Consider the following 21,328-nt stretch of genomic DNA (forward strand, 5'->3'; position numbering starts at 1 on the left):
TAGGAACCAGATGGATTTTTGGACATGGGAAGATAAACTTGTGCTGCTCAACATAGCTACATAATCAGAAATGACAAAAGAGTGAGAGAGATTACAATATACTTTTTCTACTGAACTGACACTAGCTTTTACCATACTTGCTAGTGATAAAGGATTTGGGGAAGCAAGAGTGGGTCCTATGCTTAGGTAGCAGCTCTCTTAGGGCCATATTCTCCATCCATAAGGTTCAATGGAAGTTGCATGTGTCCTGGGGTGAGAGAACAGGGTTTTGAGATGGATCCATTCCTGGTTATACTGATATCTGCCTCACTGTTTTTACTAAGAAGTTTGGCTGAATTCTGGGGCAGTAGGGTTTGATTATATCATCAGTTATTCATGTGCAATTTCCATTGAAATCAATATTGGAGACCTTGGTGCACAGGATTTTGAAAACGCTGTTAGTTTTAAATCTTACTGAAAAGATACTATGTACATACTTATTGGTCTGGGACAGGAGAGTGGAAATTATTCTTAAGGGTATCCTAGGAAGTTTTGTAAGAGGCCTTTGCAACACAGGAGCATTGCATGTGCACTATAAATTTCCTCTAAGTTTCTCTTTGATCTGTGAATATAAATATCTATGCAGAAACTGAATAAGCTGTGTATATTTAATCGTCTCCCAATTTTTCCATTATTGGCCTACTGTTCATAATCTTAGATTGTCAGCCCGTCAGCTCAGTGACCATACCTACCTTTACACTGTACAATGCCTAGCATAACACAGCCCTATTTTAGATCAGTGCCTCTAGAAATAGCCATAAAATAAATAATGAAATCTTGCCTGTTTTTCACATGGGAGGAAAAGAATGCTTGTATCAACTTCAGATATACCCCAAAATACTATGACGATTTTCTCTTAAGCTTCTGATGACAAAGCCCTTTTAAATTATTTAAAATATCAAACTCTCTGATTCTTTAAATACATCACAGTTGATCTTTTTTTTCTAATAATTCTCTCTTATTATTCATTTGTAGTGTGATGAACTAGGGCAAACTCCTCCACATGTGTTTTAAGGGCATCACACAAACCTAACCGTTTGCAGACAAACACCATAAATCCCTTTAGAGCTTGAATTTGATAATACCAGAAAAGACCTAGCAGCTTTTACCCCAGCTTTCTCCCCTCCCCCTCTTCAGATTGTCAGAAGGGCACTTACTGCGTACATTTGTTCCTTCCACCACACACTTGCTCCCTCCTGGGTCTTGGTGGCTTTCATCTTGTTCTTCAGAAGGAACTAGATGGTTGTCCATTGTATCTTTCCATTTCAGACTGCCATTTGTTATGAGGAAGACCCACTGCTCCCTAGCAGCAATACATGTTCATGCAAAGAGGAAGTTCCTCACCCCAGTGGCTAGCAGGACTAGGAAAACATTACTATCCCCCTCCTGTGCTGCTGAACTCAGCCAGTTCAGCTATCAGTTAGCTAAAACTGCTAACTTTGAATCCATAGCTGGATATTGTACGACCGGAGCTTTTAAAAAAGATGCCCTTACAGTAAATTAAATGTATAGTTGTGTTTACCTCTATAACTTAACTCCAGCATGTGTGTGTAGAAACATTTGAACTTTTTATTTAACATAGCTTGTCTCTTCATTTGTTTTCTTGTTCAAATACACTGAGTGAAATGAGAGAACTATAAATAGATAAAGAAACACAAACTCTTTGATAAGGTGTAAAAAAGGCAATATAAGTTAAACAATTCCAGTGAAATGCTGCACACAGAGAAGGAGACAGAGAAATTAATAAATAGATACAGTAATCAGGATAGTATTCCACTGAGAGGTTTTGGTGAAATCATCAGCTACAGATACAGAGCTCAAGAGGACTAAACTAAAGACACTTATTTCTTTAGTTTCATATGTGGCTTTGAAATTGAAGCAGTGCTGTCAGTAGGTGGCACAAGAGAGAGAGCTGTCTCAACATATGATGCTTTAGACATAACAGCTGTTCAATTATAGGCTATGTTCGTAGAAACAGATTCTTTTCTATTTTCTTCCAGATAAAACAGGTGTTTTTTCTTGTAATATTTTTAATGATGAATGTGAATATTCCATTAATCACATCAAGTCATCCCACCTAACATGAAATCTGTCTCTGTGATACTAGATCAGCGCTGTTATAGCTATAACTGATGTAGTTCTGTGATTATTTTATTATTTTGTCATATGTGAAATTCAATGTACTGGTAGCCCATGTTAGATTCCTGTCATATGATAGGGGTATTAACCTATTATAAACCTTTCCTACATTAAGTGGTTGGAATTCAGAAGTAATAACCATCCTCCAGCTAGCACTCGTGTGCTGCATCTTTTTTATGTGCAGTTAGAATTAAAGTAAATCTATTGCAAAAAGTAACCAAATGAAGACATCTGAATCCCTCCATTTGGAAGGAGGCCTGGAAAAGAACTGCAGAAGTGATTACATTCTGTCCACGTTTTCCTGGAAGTAAGAGGGCAAAATCTTCCATGCTGCTTTCAGTAACCAGTCCAGAGACACTGGAGGTCTACATTACATTCCAGTGGAATCATAAGACAGTCATTTTAAAACTTCTAGAATATTTCATTCCATTCAAATTTGATGCTTGGGAAAGGCACACATGCTTTCTAAACAAGTATCTGCCATATAAGACTATTGACTATTACGTAGCAAAACCAAGTCATGTGAATTTGATTAGTTGACAGATGGATTGATTAGAGATTGAATTATTTTTGGCATAACTGATAATTAGGTCCAAATAAGTTTATTGTGAGAAATGGACTTGACAGTTTATATATGCAGGGCTACTGACAGCTGCGTCCTAGATGAAAGTGTTAATAAGTCATGAAAGACGTGAAATGCATTTTAAAGCATGGTGATAGAATACAAGAGTAAACAAATGGTAGACACCAGATTTGTTTGCAATAAATATTACAACAGCAATATGGCACAAAGGTGCCTAGGACGAAGAATACATTATCCTTTATATTATAAATCATTTTGCAGAAATATCATTTGTAATACAAATTGCGAAGATACACAAAAGCTAAATGTACTTAAGAATATCCAGTTGGCGAATAATTCCTTGAAAATGTAGAAGCAGTTTGTTTGGGTTTCTTTATAAATGTACAAAACAAGATTCTGCAATAATTTGGTTTTTTAATATTAGAAATAAATGAACAAAAAGTGAATTTAAAAATCTTTATTTGAGCTGAGTAAAACCTAATCTTGCAACCCTACAAAAAGATCAGTGACTGCCCAACTTTAAAACCAGAAAGTAAAATTGTTTCATATAGTGGGCGCAAATGAACTTATGTTCATGTCAGTGTAATGGATATTGGCATGTCAGTGTAATGGATATCAATGAGAGTCTGAAATAATGGAACAAGAAGTCCCTTGTGCACTAAGATTGAAGTGCAGCTGCAAATGCAGATGATTAAACAGGTGTATAACTTCTCTACTGAATAGGATGCAAAAGGTATAATGATCTGCAATCTGCCAAAAGAAAATAAACTTTAAATTGAACAAGAGAAATGCCAGATGGGAGTTAATTGGCATCATAGCTGTCATCTTCTGAAGCATGAGGCTCATATTCCTTTTAAAAAAAAGCCTATCTACTATAATTGTGGCTGTTCTTATTATTCATATATAAATGTCTAATCCTTTTTTGAATCCTATCTCTGTGAAAGGTGTGGATCAACTAACAGATTTTATCCCTCCATCTCACCTTGGCTCCTTCCCATCATAGGATTTAACTTCCTTAACTGGAGGATTAGGGCAGTCAGTGCCGAGGTGGGACCATTCCATATTATATTCTGTCTGTGAATAATTGTCTCCTTATGAGTAAACATTATTGGCCGGATTCTGCATAGAATTACTTCCTGTGCAGCCCACTGAAATCAGAGTTAGGCTGGATTTATACTTGGGAAACCAAGATCAGAACCAGGTCCACTGAATGGTAGCAGATTCTTCTTGTTATTAGATAGCATGTAATTCAGACACTACTCTGATAATGTATATACAAATGGAGAATATTCTTAACTGGTGAAGTTTCATTTGTTTAAATTACGAAGATTTAACATTTACTGTCTGGAAGTTAAATACAACTATATCTGTTTTTTTTGTTTTGTTTTGTATAGCATCTTTGTAGGCTAATTTAGATATTTATGTCTTAAATTGCTGTATCTTAAAACAGGATTATAATGAAATAGTAGAAGCTTTTAGAGTGGTGATGCATTAAAATGCAAGTGAATAGTTTAGGTGGAATGAAGCAGTCTAATGCACAATAAGAGCTATAATGCTGATGTTTCAATTGGCATTATTTCCTCTAAAATGCTAAAAAACCTTTTATTTTAAATTATCTATAATTTTACAAAATGAGACAGTGTTTGCATTTTCAAAGGCATTATAAAGCTCTAAATTAGTTATTATGCTAAACTGATTCCACTTCCCTTGTGAATATTTTAAAGTATTTTTCATATTTTTCTCTTGTTTAACTAATCATGCTCCATATTTGTCAGCATTGCTAGTATCTTAATCCACTGTCCACCTTTATCTTAAGGATATCTGTCTTGCAGTTACAGTAACTAAGGGGATTCACACAAGCTTTACCTACTTGGGCATACCAACTCCCTATGGATCAATACAGGGCATTACTTTCAGGAGTGGTGCCAATTGATCATCATCCATTACAGTCATTCTTTCAAGTACTGATGTCATGTATATTTTCAGGAATGACTGTTGCCAGTATTGTGACAATCATTACCTAAGAAAATGATTGGGTAGTAGGTAGTCAGAGATCATGTATTTAACCAGTGGTACCATCTCCATATCAGAGTTGTATGTCTTGTCTTTAGTTCAGAGATTGAGTTATTATATCTATTAATCTGAAAAGTTAGAAATTGAGGGCCAAATATTGAACTGGTTCAAATTAAAATAGTTCCATTGAACTTCCATGGATTTATGCTGATTTATATCAGCTGAAAATCTGGCCCTATATTTTCTTAACCTCAGAACCCATGACTAGGGTGACCAGATAGCAACTGTGAAAACACAGGATGGGGGTGGGGGGTAATAGGCTCCTATATAAGAAAAAGTCCCCAAAAACATGACTGTCCTTTTAACAATGGTCATCCTACCCTACATGATCAATGTAATAGTTAGGTTCCTGAATGTCAAGACATTTTTTCCGTGTATCAGTTAATAAGAAAGATGCACACACACACACAAATAAATAAATAAAAATCCTCTTTCTCTTGAACTTGGGTATTTTAAAAGTTTATTTAAACAAATTGTTATAAGCAATATTTTTGTTAATATTTAGAAAAACAAATTGTAATTTCCTGGTCTGATGAAGGGACGTTCAATAGGCTTATGTCCTCCTAATGTACTATAAGTTACAATTCTTATTACATATTGTATCATTATAAGGAATTTGAATATTTGAAGCATTCATCATAGAGTTGTAGCATTGTTTTGCAGGTGATACTATGCCTGCATAGAAGAAAACTTATCTAAATTACAAAGTCCAATTGATAGCGTCACATTTCCACATTGGACTCTGATGAGAAGATAGTTTCTTGATTGTCCTAGTTGAGTACATATAATATTAGAATTTTGATTTTTTATTCAGAAAGATAGAGATGATTGTATGATGGAGTTGCTTGTAATAGCAGAGGGCAGAGCTCAGCAGACCTGGACTTCCAGTTTGTCTTATGTTCTTAAAAAATCAGACTTTAGGGATCCAGCTGGCCACCTGAAGAGGTCAGGAAGAGATTCCTCCCCTCCTCCCCCAATTATTCTGTGTGGTGTTTATTGTGGTTTTTGTTTTTATCTTCTTCCTTTGAAGCATCAGTGATGGCCATGGTTAGAGACAGGTAGGTTGGGCCAAGGCTCTGAGGTGCAAGCATTCTCTCTTTCAGATGCTTGGCTGGCTGGTTCTTGCTCACAAGCTCAGAGTCTAACTGATTGCTGTATGTAGGACAGGGAATGAATTTTCCCCCAGCTTGGATTGGCAGTGTCCTTTTCATCTTCCTCTGCAGCATGTGAGTGTGGGTCACTTGTCAGGGTTATCCTGATATATCTCACCTAATCATTTCCCTGCCATTACAGGGATCTCGAGCACTGGTGCACCTTGGTCCCTCCTATTCTCGGCTTGTGGCACATAATAGTCTATTGTGGGCTATAATACTTAGGTCTAATTTCAGTTGATGGATTTATTGCGAGGGTCCTGGGTAGTGGTGGTGGCCTGTGGTGTACAGGAGGTCAGACTAGATGATCTGGTAGTCCCTTCTGGCCTTAAACTGTATGGCTGTATGCTTATGACTAGAGTTGTACCAAAAAATTGATTCAGAATTAGAAGTACTTCAGATTTGCCTCTTCATATTTTCAGGGCATTTCAGTGAAAATGCAAAATTACTATAACAATTTTCACCTCAAAGTGCACCTCAATTTTCACCTCTGCAAATTAGAAGAGCACTGCACGGATACAAAATTTGTATCTTTATCCAATCCACGATCTGCAAAAATGGTCCACAGATATGAAGCTGATATGCACAGATTTGCAGGCTTTACAAATTAGCACAGTTTTATTTTTTTTTTACTGGAAGTCACTAATTTGAATGCCACCTTTCACTGTGCATGTTTGAGTTTCAAGCTGGGTCAATTGGATTTTATCACATGGTTGAAACTGCCTGGCATTTCTTCTGGTTCTCTGCTTTCATGTACCCAGGTGGATCAGCAGACACTCATTTTATATCATTAACTCAGTGGGGAAAGTCTGAGGGATTGATTTTGCTCTCACTTAGCCCTATGTAAATCTGAGATAAATCCATTAAAGTCAGAGTGAAAGTGTAAAACCAGTGTGAGAGCAGAATTAGGGCTGGTCCAGACTAGGGGGGGGAAATTGATCTTAGATACGCAACTTCAGCTACGTGAATAACGTAGCTGAAGTCGAATATCTAAAATCGGATTACTCACCCGTCCAGACAGCGCGGGATCGATGTTCGCGACTCTCCGTGTTGATTCCGGAACTCCGTTGGGGTTGATGGAGTTCCGGAATCGATATAAGCGTGCTCGGGGATCGATATATCGCATCTAGATTAGACGCGATATATCGATCCCCGAGCAATCGATTTTAACCCGCCGATATGGCGGATAGTCTGGATGTACCCTTAGACACTAAGTCTCTGAGCCAGTCAGGAAAAAAAACATCCTGTTGTGTTTCTTATTTTTCCTGGAATTGAAATTCTAAATACAGAAGAACCTTGATTAGCCAAACCTCACTTGCTCAAATCTCTAGATTACCAGTGATAACTGATAACAGTATCACAGCCCCATAGGATTTTCTGGAAAGTAAAGGTCAGGTTTCTATTCTCCCCTGCTTGAGCAGAGGAAAGGTTCCTTTAAAATGAGTTCATTTCCTCCATAGGAATTACAGTACATCTCACCCCAGAGAGGCAGGGGCTGAGGTTAGATTTAAAATGGAGAATTCTTCTGATGTGTCACTTCCAAAAAGAGCTGACCCCTGCAGCCCCACACTGATGAAAACAGGGAGGGCATAAGGCAGGAGATTACTGATGAGTGTCAGTGAACAAATGTTAGTGATGAGGACTGATGAAAACCCACCTCATTCCAGTGCACTGAGTAAGGGCAAGTGCTCCCTTTGCTTGGAAAGCAAAGCAGGGGCTGTATCCGTGATCACAGTGAGGCAACAGTAAGCAAGGAAAGGACAACCACTGGTAGCAGCAGACTATTTGCTGCTAGTTCATTTGAATCACTGATGTCGTGACACCAGTGAACCATAGCATGGAGAGGGAGGCATCCTCATCTTCCGTCCTCTGGCTTTACAATACACAGGTCAAATTCAGTTAATGTGCGGTTAATATTAGCAGGATCAGGAGTGTGATCAAGGCTTGAGTTAAATATGCTGCTGCAGGTGTTCTGTGCATGGATTTGTGCATTTACCATCCCATTTTTTGAGGCTACTACAGCTGTTTTCTACAGAGTGGTGGCATTGCTGCTCGCCTTCCTATCTAAACTCCAGCATACTCCCCCCACCCCCCCGCAGCCATCTTATTTAACTCAGGAGAGCTATTCATCTGTCAGAAATGCTGGCATTTCAGTTACTGGTATTCTCATTTGTGTGGGAAAGATAAATCACCTCATAATCATCACAGAGTACAGAACAAATGTCAAACGAGTGAAAAATTATATATATGAGTTCCCAGTGGGTCAGCTCTGGGGGAGAAGGATGATCAGAACTGTAGCAGCAGGCGGCATGATGCCATCAAAGAGAAGAGGCTCACCTGTTCTTCCCCTTCCTGTGATTTGTGGCTACAGACAACAGAACCAATGTCGTTCCTGCAGTGCATGATGTCGTTCATCCATGAGCCCTATTAAAATCAGCAAACTGACTCTTTTGACATCTGCTAAGTATTTTCCAGCACAAACTTTTGAGCAACATTGGATTTTCCTCATTCTTCATGCTTCAGTTTCAGAATTTTCACAGTAAAGCAAATATTCCAAAGACTTATTTAGTTTATATTAATTCGACATGGGCAGAGGAGGCTGGATTTTGGTTTGGTAAAACAGTGTCTATCTGATTTTGCAAAAGGAAATGTGGGTTGCTTGGATCTGAGCTCTTTTCTTCAGTACCGGGCAAAATGGTTGAAACTATAGTAAAAAACAAAATTGTCAGACACATTGATGAACATAATTTGTTGGGGAAGAGTCAATTTTTTTTAAAGGGAAATCATGCCTCATCAATCTACTAGAATTCTTTGAGAGGGTCAACAAGCATGTGGACAAGGGGGATCCACTGAATATAGTGTATTTAGATTTTCAGAAAGCCTTTGACAAGGTCCCTCACCAAAGATTCTTACACAAAGTAAACTGCCACCGGATAAGAGGGAAGGTGCTCTCCTGGGTTGGTAACTGATTAAAAGATAGGAAACAAAGGGTAAGTATAAATCGTCAATATTCTGAATGGAGAGAGGTAAATAGTGGTGTCCCCCAGGGGTCTGTACTGGGACCAGTCCTATTCAACATATTCATAAATGATCTGGAAAAAGGAGTAAACAGTGAGGTGGCAAAATTTGAAGATTATATAAAACTACTTAAGATAGTTAAATCCCAAACAGACTGCGAAGAGCTACAAAAGAATCTCTCAAAACTGGGTGACTGGGCAACAAAATTCAGATGGAATTCAATGTTGATAAATGCAAAGTAATGAACACTGGAAAACATAATCCAAACTATACAAATAAAATGATGAGGTTTAAATTAACTGTTACCACTCAAGAAAGAGATCTTGGAGCCAGTGTGGATAGTTCTCTGGAAACATTCACTCAATGTGCAGCGGCAGTCAAAAAGTGAACATAATGCTGGGAATAATTATGAAAGGGATAGATAAAAGGACAGAAAATGTCATGTTGCCTCTACATAAATCCATGGTACATCCACATCTTAAATTCTGTGTGCAGATGTGGTCGCCCCATCTCTAAAAAGATATATTGAACTTGGAAAAGGTTCAGAAAAGGGCAACAAAAATTATTAGGGGTATGGAACGACTGCCATATAAGGAGAGATTAATAAGACTGTGACTTTCAGCTTGGAAAAGAGATGATAAGGGGGGATGTGATAGAGATATAAAATCATGACTGGTGTGGAGAAACTAAATAAGGAAATGTTATTTTCTCCTTCTCGTAACACAAGAACTAGGGTCACAAAATGAAATTAATAGGCAGCAGCTTTAAAACAAACAAAAGGAAGTATTTCTTTACACAACGCACAGTCAACCTGTGGAGCTCCTTGCCAAAGGAGGTTGTGAAGACCAAGACTATAACCGAGTTCAAAAAGAACTAGATAAATTCAAGGAGGATGGTCCATCAATGGCTATTAGCCAGGATAAGCAGGGTTGGTGTCCCTAGCTCGTGTTTGCCAGAAGCTGGAAATGGGCGACAGGGGCTGGATTGATCACTTGATGATTACCTGTTCTGTTCATTCCCTCTGGAGCACCTGGCATGAGCCACTGTTGGAAGACAGGATAGTGGGCTAGATGGACCTTTGGTCTGACCCAGTATGGCTGTTTTTATGTTCTTATGTACTTTGTATGGCCCCTGCCATCTAGCCAAGAGCTTGCTTTCTGCTGTGGGTACCAACACCATTGCCTGATCACCAGCCTGGCTTTCCAAACCCTTGCTTGTGGATTATAATAAGCTTATAAGACCTTCTGTGCTTTTTCCATGTGTTCATACACTATTGGGATAACTTGGAATATTCTGTCCCGCATCTGCATCACGTTTGATGACGTTCATTCCTTGATTAGGCTGTTCATCCCCAGTCTTCCTTGGCAATATCCAGTATGCCAGAGGTGGTGACCATATAACAGTTCAAAGGAAGAAAACCCCAGGGAAGCCTGGATTTTTCCCAATATCAGCCAATGTCAGGCAGAGTAGTAAGGTATCCTATTTCTTCCCATCTTGACTCATTGCTTTTTCTATCATACTCTTCAACATTCTTTTGAAGCATTCATCCAGGCCACCAGGCTGTGGGCAGTAACCTGCGATGCATAGGACCCATATTCAAAGCATCATAAAGAGGTCCTTCATCAGCTTTGACACAAATGGAGTCCCTGATCTTGTCAATCTCATTGAGTATTTGTACCTAAGGGAAAATCTGGAGTATTTCTTTCGCTATAGTCTTGGACACTCTTTCACAGGGATATGGCTTTCGGACACTAGGTAGAATAATTCAGTACAACAAGCACACACCGTTGACATCGGACTGACTTCTCCAGTGGTCCTATCAAGTTCATCTCTATCTTATCAAATGGGTCTTTGATAATGGCTATTAAAGGGGCCATTAACTGAGGTTGAGGACTGTGCAATTGGCAGTAAGGGCAGGAGATGCAATAATATCCAGTCTCCATGCATTTTCCCAGCCAAAAGAACCTTTGTAAGATTCTATCTAGTGTTTTGTCTACCCCCAAAGGTCCCTCAAACAAATGATTACGGGCCAGATCTAATGCTGCCTTTTTGTGTCCATGGAGTACTAAAAGCTGCTTCAGTTCTTGCTCCTGAGCTAGATTAGTCTATATAAGAGGTCCTTTTTTATAACAAAGTAAAGGCCTGGAGCTTTGGTTTCCCCCTCTACTGGGATCCCATTTATCTTGACTACTACTTTTCTAATATTTGGGTATAGAAAATCATTGGCCTGGTCTTGCATAGAATTCTTAGAAGGGTCCAATATATCCAGACTTTAGAGGATTTATTTCAGTTTTACCACCAGGATTTTGCTCTGTGGAACTGTGCCCCACCTCAGGTTTGGTAACTATCTGAGTTTCCTCCCTGCCTGCTGGATGAGACCACTAACAAACTTTTTGATTCTGGGTCAAGATTTTGGTCCCCAATCTTTTGTCTGCCCTCCTTTCTCATTTAGTTTTCTGAGATTTACTAGCCATGGTTCGAGTGATCATGAGCTAATTTAGTTTAAACTAAATGGAAGGATAAACAAAGTTAGGTCTGTAAATAGGGTCCTTGATTTCAAAAGGACAAATTTTAAAAAATTAAGGGAATTAGTTAGAGAAGTGGACTGGACTGAAGAATTCAAGAATCTGAATGTGGAGGAAGTTTGGAATTACTTTTAGACCACGCTGAGAAACAATTTGAAGCCTGCATCCCAAGCAACAGGGAAAAAATCCTGGGGAAGGGGTGCAGAACAAACTGGATGAGCAGAATAAGCATCTCAAACAAGCTACTAACAGAAAACTGAAGTCCTACAAGGAATGGAAGATGGGAAGGATCATCAAGGAAAGCTACCTCTTAGAGGTCAAACAGTGTAGGGAAAAATTGAAAACTGCCAAAAGCCAAGCAGAGTTGTACTTTGCAAAGGAAATTTAAACCAGTAGGAAAAAGTTCTATCACCATATAAGTAAAAGAAAACAAGGAGAGAGAAAAAGTGGGACCCCTGAGCACTGAAGATGGAGTGGAGTTTAAAGATCATCTAGGCATGGTCCAACATCTAAACAAATACTTTCCTTCATTTTTTAATAAGGGTAATGAAGAGCTTTGGGGTAGTGGTAGGATGGTTGCTGAAAATGAGGATATGGAAGTAGAAATTGCCACATCTGAGGTGGAAGTCAGACTCAAACAGCTTAATGGAACCAAATCCTGGAGACCCAGATAATCTCCATCCAATAATATTAAAGAAACTGGCACATGAAATTAAGCCCAAAAGCAAGGATTTTTAATGAATCTGTAAATTTGGGGGTTGTACCCTATGACTGGAGAATTGCTAATAAAGTATATATTTTTACAAAAGGGAAAAAAGGTGATCCAGGAAACTACATGCCCATTAGTTTGACCTCGATTGTATGCAAGGTTGTGGACAAATTTTGAAAGAAGTAGTAGCTAAGGACATATTGGTAAACAGCAAATGGGATAAAATACAACATAGTTTTAGAAAAGGAAGATCATGCCAGACCAACCTGATCACTTTCTTTGAGAAGATAACTGATTTTTTTAGACAAAGTAAATGCAGTAAATCTAATTATTAGTTAAATTGGAGAAGATGGGGGATTAATATGAGAATCGAAAGTTGGATAAGGGATTGGTTAAAGGGGAGAATACAGTGGGTCAGGTTGGAGGGAGGTTACTAGTGGAGTTCCTCAGACATCAGTCTTGGGAACAGTTCTATTTAATATTTTTATTAACTCCCTTGTCTCAAAAAGTGAGCGTGTGCTTATAAAATTTGCAGATGACACAATATTGGGAGGTATTGCCAATACAGAGAAGGACTGGAAAATCATACAATAAGATCTGGAGGATCTTGAAATCTGGCATAATAGAAATAGGATGAAATTTAGTAATGCAAAGTGCAAGGTCATCCACTTAAGCTCTAACAAGCTGGGGACATATCAGTTTGAAGCAACAGAGGAGGAGAAAGACCTGTGTGTATTGGTTGATCACACAATGACTATGAGCTGCCAATGTGAGGTGGCTGTGAAAAGGCAAATGCAATCCTAGGATGCATTAGGCAAGTTATTTCCAGTAGAGATAGGGAAGTGTTAATATACCATTATACAAGGCACTGGTGCAACCTCATCTAGAATACTATGTGCAGTTCTGGTCTCCCATGTTTACGAAAGATGAATTCAAACTGAAGCAGGTGCAGAGAAGGGCTTTAGGATGGTCAGAGGAATGGAAAACCTACCTTACCAGAGGAGAGACAAGGAGCTTAGCTTGTTTAGCCTAACCCAATGAAGGCTGAGTTTAGATATGATTGTTCTCTATAAATACGTCATAAGGATAAATACCAGAGAAGAAGAGGAGTTATTTAAGTTAAGCACCAATGCTGACACAAAAACAAATGGCTATAAACTGGCCATTAATACATTCAGACTTGAAATGAGATGTAAGTTTCTAACCATCACAGAGGAGCGAAGTTCTGGAACAGCCTTCCAAGGGAAGCAGTGGGGGGCATAGAGCCTAATTGGCTTCAAGACTGAGCTTGATAAGTTTATGTAGGGGATGGTATGATGAAACTGCCTACAATGGCATGTAGCCGATCTGTGACTGCTAGCAGCAAATATTTCCAGTGGCCAGAGATGGGGCACTAAATAGTGAGGGCTCTACAGAGAATTCTTTTCCAGGTGTCTGACCGATGGCTCTTGTCAACTTGCTCAGGGTCCAACTGTTCACCAGGAATTGTCCCGCAGGTCAGATTGGCAGAGGGTTTCATCTTCCTCTCCAGCATAGGGCAGAGGTCACTTGCTGGTTTAAGCTAAAGTAAATGGTGGGTTATCTGTAACTTGAAGTATTTAAATCAATAGTTCAGCCAGAAGTTATGGGTGTATTACAGGAGGAGGTGAGTGAGGTTCTATGGTCTGTAATGTGCAGGAGGTCAGAGTAGATCGGGGTTCTCAAACTGGGGATCAGGACCCCTCAAGGGGCCGTGAAGCTATTACATCGGGGGTTATGAACTGTCAGCCTCCAACCCAAACCCCGCTTTGCCTTCAGCATTTATAATGGTGTTAAATATATTTTAAAAGTGCTTTTAATGTGTAAGTGGGGGTCGTACTCAGAGGCTTGCTGTGTGAAAGGGGTCACCAGTACAAAAGTCTGAGAACTCCTGGAGCAGATGATCACAATGGTCCCTTCTGGTCTTAAAGTCCATGAGTCTATGAAAAGATAATTCAGAAATAAATACCCAAAGCAAGATGCGATTTTAAGAGTATGATCATATCTATTTGGTTAGCATAGTAACTCTTACAAAACTTATTTGTATTCACGAAGGGCCCAGCTTTGTTGTCCATATTCTTTAAGCAAAAAGTCTGTTAATTTAGCCTAATGGTAGTTTTGCTGAGTCAGCAATTGAAGTTGGGTGTATAATATTTCTAATGCCTTTACATGCATATTTTGCAGCCTCTCAATGAAAAGTAAGTTTTTAATTCTGTGCAGGTACTTATGCAAGATATTTTCCATGTATCTCTGGTATTTCACAGAATCTTTGTTGTCAAACTATTAAATCATAAATGACTGCATTCTTAATACAGCACTTCTTAGTATGACACCTTATCCTGTATGGATTGTATCTGAGGTTCTCCAATGTTAGGGAAAATAAAGGAAAAAATTCATTTGCTCTCTAGGGTTCGTACTAGAGAAAACAGTTAGAGCCAGTAGCATCTCCCCTGGATTTTACAAAAATGGTATTACCCTGGCTTTCACTGAGACATTGCTGGTTACCTTCTGTCAGTGAGCAACTGTCTCACTGCAAAGCAGAAGCACAATCTCCTTTCTTTTGTGTCTGTGTTCAAGGCAGTTACTTCTCAGAGAGTGGGATTTCTTCACAATGACTATGTACAAGAGCAAACGCAGAAACCAAAGATGTAAGTAAAACCTGAACTCTTTTTTTTTTATATCTGACCATTGAGGGGAGGGAAATAAAATCTCCAATTTTATTGAAAACTATGTATTACTTTTTCTCACAGTAGTTAAATAACACTGGAACAGCAAGAGTGGTATTTGCTACTCTTTATGCTACAGTATCTATTTGTTAAGTGGATGAAGGATCTTAGAAATTAAAAATTGGCTCTCTTGTTACTATAGAAACCCTCCGTAAGTGTCTGCTTTATAAAATCAACAAAGAGAGATTAAATGTAAATTCAGTCTAGCCCCAGTGTCCTTTATTCAGGGCATAATGATTGGATAGTTATATCTTTCACCTTGACAGGGTTAGCACATATTCACTTTGTAAAAATTCTTTTTGTAGATTGACATGGCAAGCTTTGGGAGGTTAGAGGTGCTAAACTTCAAAAGTGGTCATTTTCCACAATTACAATTTTTTTGTGGAAAGAAGCTAGTGTAGCTTAAACAACAAATACTGTGGGAGGAGTCATAAGTATAATATTTTTAAAAGTAAAAATGTCCTGAATTCTCATCGGCATGCTAAAGGCCAAATTTTCCACTGAAGAAACTGTTTGGTTTCTTAAAATATGGCCTTAACTAAGCAATTTTAGTAACAATATTAGACACCTTTGCATAATGTTCTGGAGGAGCTGAGCCAAATCAAAATGTGACGTCACGGGTCAGGCTATAAAGTAAGTACTACTGAAAGAACGAGTAAAGTGAGACAAAAAAAGATAGGTGGGGAGGTAGTTTGGGGCTTTGGGGGAGGGTAAAGATATTCCATTTAGAAAACCTGCATGTAGGGAGTGTGGGAAAAGCAGCAACCACGGAGGCTATTCTAACAGGAGCATTGTTACTGTTAAGCATTCAGGGCTGTTTCCAGTTTTTCCACTGAATCAATGGGACCAGTTTTTGGGTCTCAGAGCTTAAGCTCTGTACGGATCTTGTGTAGGTTTTCTTCTATCCCATAGCCAAAGTGACATACTGCATGTAAAAAACTTTCAGTGAGACACATGCCTGTGGCTTCTAAAACCTCTGACATAAAGCTCCATCTCCCCCTTTTCACATTCACATGAAAAAACTCACCTTAAACTTTGTCCTGATAACTTCACATACAAAAAAATAGATAACCCACATGTGTAGAACTGAGTTTGGTTTACTGCAACCATAACATCGTTTCCAGATTCTTTTCTTTCTTGTTCCAGTTAAACGCAAATATGTTTATCACAAGATCAGAAGCGCTTTCATGCAAATACAAGGCCTCCAAATATGTCAGATGAACCTTGGCATTTTACAACACTTTATGAATGGCAACATAGGATTATTTTTTAACAAAATGAATCTTTTCATTCATTCACTTCTCCCTGCTTCATTGCTTGAACAGGTATATGTTTTATGACAGAAATTTAAAAAACTAGATGATTACATTAAAGAAAGAAAAAAGTTGTGGGTGCAAGGAAGAGACTGAGTGTCTTTGACAAATCTCTTTTCCTTGACGTTGTTTAATTTTTGCTGTGGAACAGCAGTGCTGGTTTCAGTTTGCTTATTATGTAAAGACTGGTGCAAACTCCAACAGTAACAGGTGAGAAGTCCTTCTGTTGCCAAAGTTATTGTCTTGTGTTCCCTTGTGCTCCTGTTTAATTTCAGTGCCCATGTGAATGCGTCTGTGGCCAGGTCTTCATTTTTCTATGAGCACAGTCAAAAATTGGGAGGTAGTTTAGGGATGGGAAGGAAGAGATTCCAATGTATTCATGGAAACATTGTATGAGACACAAGAAAGAATATTTTTATAAAGTGTAGTCACATTCCTTTTTGGTGAAGGAAAGTCTGATTTACCAATAGGAGGAAATTGTGAATTGCAAATGAGAGGAATCAGAAGTATAATTACCACAGTGGCTATTGGAATGATTTTGCTGAAAAACTAAAGTAATAGTTGGTTTGTAATTTTAATAAATGCTAATAAACTGCTGTTATAACTGTTGCCATTATGCCAAACGTCTGCTGTAATATAGCAGGCACTTTTTAATACCTTATATTTAATTAGAATCTGGAAAATGTCAATATAAAATCTTAGCAGAGATTGTGTGTGTGTAATTTGGGAAATTTTCTGATACGTTCCCTAATGTTACAACTCAAAAGCTGTTTGAAGGTTACAATACATATAAATGATTGTTTTGAAATCTCACAGAGGCATATCAGTACTAACTAGGTTACATAGGAGAAGTCAAGAGTTAAATTTCCTATCAGTCTTTCCTGGAGAACACTTTCAAGCAAGCAAAACACAGATGTTATTCTTGAAGCCAATTTGATAGCACTAAAAGGACAATAATGAGATGTATTAGAGAGTCTATTCTGAGTATAAGCTGGAAAAAAACAGTTGGTACTTTCTTATGAAAATGTTTTGAACATCTGGCACAAAAGGCAAGTGAGCTTTGGGACTTTCTTATTCATTAATTCCGGCTTCTCTGTCTGCTAAATGGTGAACATAATTTTCAGCATTGCTTTGTCAAAAGCTTCTGAAAGTATGAAAAAGAGTGCAATCATACAAAAATTGTTTCCTACAAACAATTTGAAAGCACTCTTATTCAGAAGGGGAGACAGAAAAATGTAGCCATTTGCATGGTGCAGCTGTTTTACCTCTCTGGCACTTGTATATAACTCTACTTTTAAGCTTATTTATACTTCATTTTGGATGCAGCATTTGTTTACTTAATTCTAATCCACACAATAGTATGACATTCTGTATTAGGGTAGCTTTTGTTGTTGAATTTTGTTACATCAGACTTTTGGAAACAACCATGTTGAGATTCAAATGAAAATCACAGTACATTATCTTAATTCTGGATTTTACTCTGACATAAATGGCATAATGTATGCAATTGTAAAAGTGAATGTCTGAGACACAACCTAACAGAATGAAACAGTTTATTTATAATTTTGTGAATTATACATTTTGTTCATTTCATAGGTAGATTACAACTAATGGGAATTAATTAGACAAAATACTACGGTAAACTAGTACCATAATTTCACTAAATATCAAAATTAGTTGGTAATATGTGCATGTTTGTGTATGTGTGTTATATATGTATACATGTTTAGTGTGCTAAGGATACTGAATAACTATTGGGTTAGATTCACACTCTTTCTCACTTGTGTTGCCTCGGTGGCTGAGTTTATTGATGTATCTGGCCCGTTATACCACATCTCCTTCAGGAATTCTGTGCCACTGCACAATGCAGAATTTAATGCAGAAATTAATGTGCATGCAGAATTTTCTTTCCGCCACAGAAATGGGCTGCAGTGGTGGTAGCCGCCACTAGGGTCCACTGGACTCTGCAGAGCCCTGCTCGCACATAGAAGACACTTCTGGGGGAGAGAAAGGGAGCTACAGAGTTCCTGGCAGCTGCAGTTCCCAGCATGCCCTGAGAGAACGAGAGGGTGGTGCATAGGAAACTCCATTCAAGCCTGGGACCAAACATTAGGCTGTTCCTTCCTCTGAATCCCTGGGCTCGGGGGTGGGGAAGAGGATGTGGGTATCTGGGCCAGGAGGCCCCATGGCTGGGCTCAGGGAGTGAGAGGGGATGGGGTATGGGTATCGGGTTGAGGGGGGTGTAGTTAGGCTCTGGGGAGGAGGAGGTTTGGGTGAATTTGCTGGGGGGTGGTGTCCACAGGTGGGCTCTGTGGGAGAGGGGTTGCGGGTGTCTGGCCCTCAGCTGGGCTCTGGGGGGAGGGAAGGGGGCAGAGAAACAAGAACTGGGTTGTCATAGACAGGGGCAGCTCTAGGTATTTTGTCACCCCAAGCACGGCAGGCAGGCTGCCTTTGGTGGCTTGCCTGCGGGAGGTCCCCGGTCCCATGGATTTGGCGGCACACGTGCAGGAGGTCCGTCGAAGCCGCGGGACCAGCGGACCCTCCGCAGGCATGCCACTGAAGGCAACTTGCCTGCCACCCTCGCAGCGACCAGCAGAGCACCCCTTGTGGCTTGCCGCCCCAGGCATGCGCTTGGCGTGCTGGTACCTGGAGCTGCCCCAGTCACAGAGGTTTCTTTGACTCTCTACTTCCAGGGGAATTTTGGGTGTGTCTGTATTGTTACGGACATACTAGCTGACAGGTATTTTGAAATAAATTACTAAAATAATTTATACTGGTGTGACTATGTAGTGTTATTTTGACAAGTATAATTTGCAGAATTTTAAAATATTATACACAGAATTTTTTATTTTTTGGCACAAAAAATTATTTTTTTGGCATGGAATGCCCCCAGGAGTAACTACAAACACTGAAATTTTGGTAAACATTTCTCCATCTAAGATCTATGATTCTATGATTCTATGATAAGTGCTTTGGGGGACAGCGTTTAAATCTTAGACTGGCTTCCTCTGAAGCTGCTGTTAATGATGAGAATGGTCTTTATGGAATCTACCCTCATATTGCTTGGGGAGATGCAGGATTTCTTCATGAAGACTCTGATGCTCTCAGTCTGTGGACAGTGGTCACACTTGACTGTTGGAGGGATCAAGACGGGCTGCCTCCTTGAAGACAGTGCTGTTCATCTGGAGTTAAGATATACCTTAGCTATAACCTACCCAAACTTTAAGGTTTGTGTAGTTTGAGGTCAGGAATTTATCTGTTTCCTTCTTCAGCTTTATTATCTTTGTTCTTTGAATGGCCTCATGTCCATCACAAATGACAATGTCAACATGAGAGTCTATAGCAGGCTGTGACAGGGCGCCTTCCCAGCACTGGAGCTGGGAGGGATAAAAACAGCTTAGGGAGCCTGAGCAGCAGGCAGCCAAAGGAGTGGTCAGCCAATTAGGGCGGCGGCTGCAGACAATTAGAGTGGCGGCTAGATCAATCAATCAGGGCCCAGCCAGCCCATATAAAAGGAAGCTGTTGGCCAGAGTAAGTAAGTCTGCTGCAGGGAGCCCTAGGATGAGGCCCTGGGAAGAGGGCACAGAAGCTGGAGCCAGAGGCAGAAACAGAAGGAACTGAGGCTATGGAGAAGATGCCTAGAGAATAGAGACAGTAAGGTGGAAGGAAGAGGCAGCAGGAAGCTGCTGTTTGCAGTGTCGCTTGTCAGGTCCCAGAGTAATGGGTGTGTCTGGGCCACCCCCACTAGCTGCTGAAGAAGCAGCCTGGCTGTGGACTGCCAAGTCTCTGCGAGGAGTGGCTGGGCTCTTATTGGAAGAATCCCCCGGAAGGGGAGGAAACTGGATGCAACACAGCCAGAGGTCTGTGCCATGAAGCAGATGTCAAGAGGAAGGAGCTGTAACAGGTTTGCAGGCGGAGGCGACGACAGGAGAGCCACCACTACCCTCGGATGCACCCGATGGGGCTGAGCTAATTCCCACAATGCCCAGCAGGAGATGCCAGTGTGGTGAATGACCCCTTACACAAGCAAAGTCAAAAAAGTTGGTTTGAAATATTAAAAAATATATCCACTTATTCGGTTCATAATGGCAACCTTGGATACAAGGCAGTTTCAGAGGATTAATGACCAAAGTTCATCGAAGTCAGTAAGAGTCATCTGATTGATATTAATGAGCTTGGAATTGGGCCCCAACTGAACTGATACCTTTTGCCAGAAGACTCATTATTATTATTATTATTAGAGTTATATGTGATATAAGCAGTACTGAATATTCATGATTAATACTAATAATAATATCATCTCTGTGTTTTGTGTTTTCATGAGGCCACTGTACATATCAACTGTGTTAGTGCCTAAAGTTTTGTACAAAATTCAAACAATTTCCCAGATGCTCTTGTCTTTGTTCAGGGTCCTTGTTCTTTTACAGTTGCAGAGTGAGAGGTCTTCCCTTCCTAAATATTAATCTATGTACTGTATGTACTGTTATCCACAATGATAAAATCAGAATGATCAAGCTGAGCCTACAGTTTAATTGCTGATGTGAGAAGATTGCTGAAAGGTTGACAAGCAATACCCATGATACCAGTTGATGTTATTGGGAAACAAACAGCATCCTACCTTATGCATGTCTCCATTTTAACCGAAGGCCTTTCCAGGGGGCCTGATCCTGTAGGGAAATAATTGAACAAGCGACAGGCAAAGAAAAGATTATCTATATTATGTGTCCTTACCTACCTGATTAGTAGGGCTGTCAATTAAGTGCAGTTAACTAACGCAATTAACTCAAAAAAATTAATCGCAATTAATCACAGTTTTAATCACACTGCTAAACAATAAAATATCAATTGAAATGTATTAAATATTTTGGATGTTTTTCTGCATTTTCAAATATATTGATTTCAATTACAATACAGAATACAAAGTGTACAGTACTCACCTTATATTTGGTTACAAATGTTTGCACTGTAAAAATGACAAACAAAAGAAATAATATTTTTAAATTCATCTCATCCTAGTACTGTAGTGCAATCTCT

The 21,328-nt window shown here is 39.3% G+C and overlaps 1 protein-coding gene across 4 annotated transcripts in view; it reads left to right on the plus strand.

Annotated features, from left to right (window-relative positions):
* Positions 1–21,328, plus strand: part of RALYL (RALY RNA binding protein like) — a 655,965-nt gene that overhangs the window by 443,681 nt on the left and 190,956 nt on the right. Inside the window, exon 1 of one of the 4 annotated variants that reach the window (XM_030553370.1) lies at positions 14,774–14,903. The exons of the other annotated variants lie outside the window; for them this stretch is intronic. Coding sequence (XP_030409230.1) covers positions 14,867–14,903 — 37 coding nt within the window. The 5' untranslated portion in view covers positions 14,774–14,866. Of the gene's footprint in view, positions 1–14,773; positions 14,904–21,328 lie in introns of those variants that run through there. 4 annotated transcript variants of the gene reach the window in all.

Source organism: Gopherus evgoodei, chromosome 2, assembly GCF_007399415.2.
Source record: "Gopherus evgoodei ecotype Sinaloan lineage chromosome 2, rGopEvg1_v1.p, whole genome shotgun sequence".
In the NCBI taxonomy this organism is placed as follows: Eukaryota; Metazoa; Chordata; order Testudines; family Testudinidae; genus Gopherus; species Gopherus evgoodei.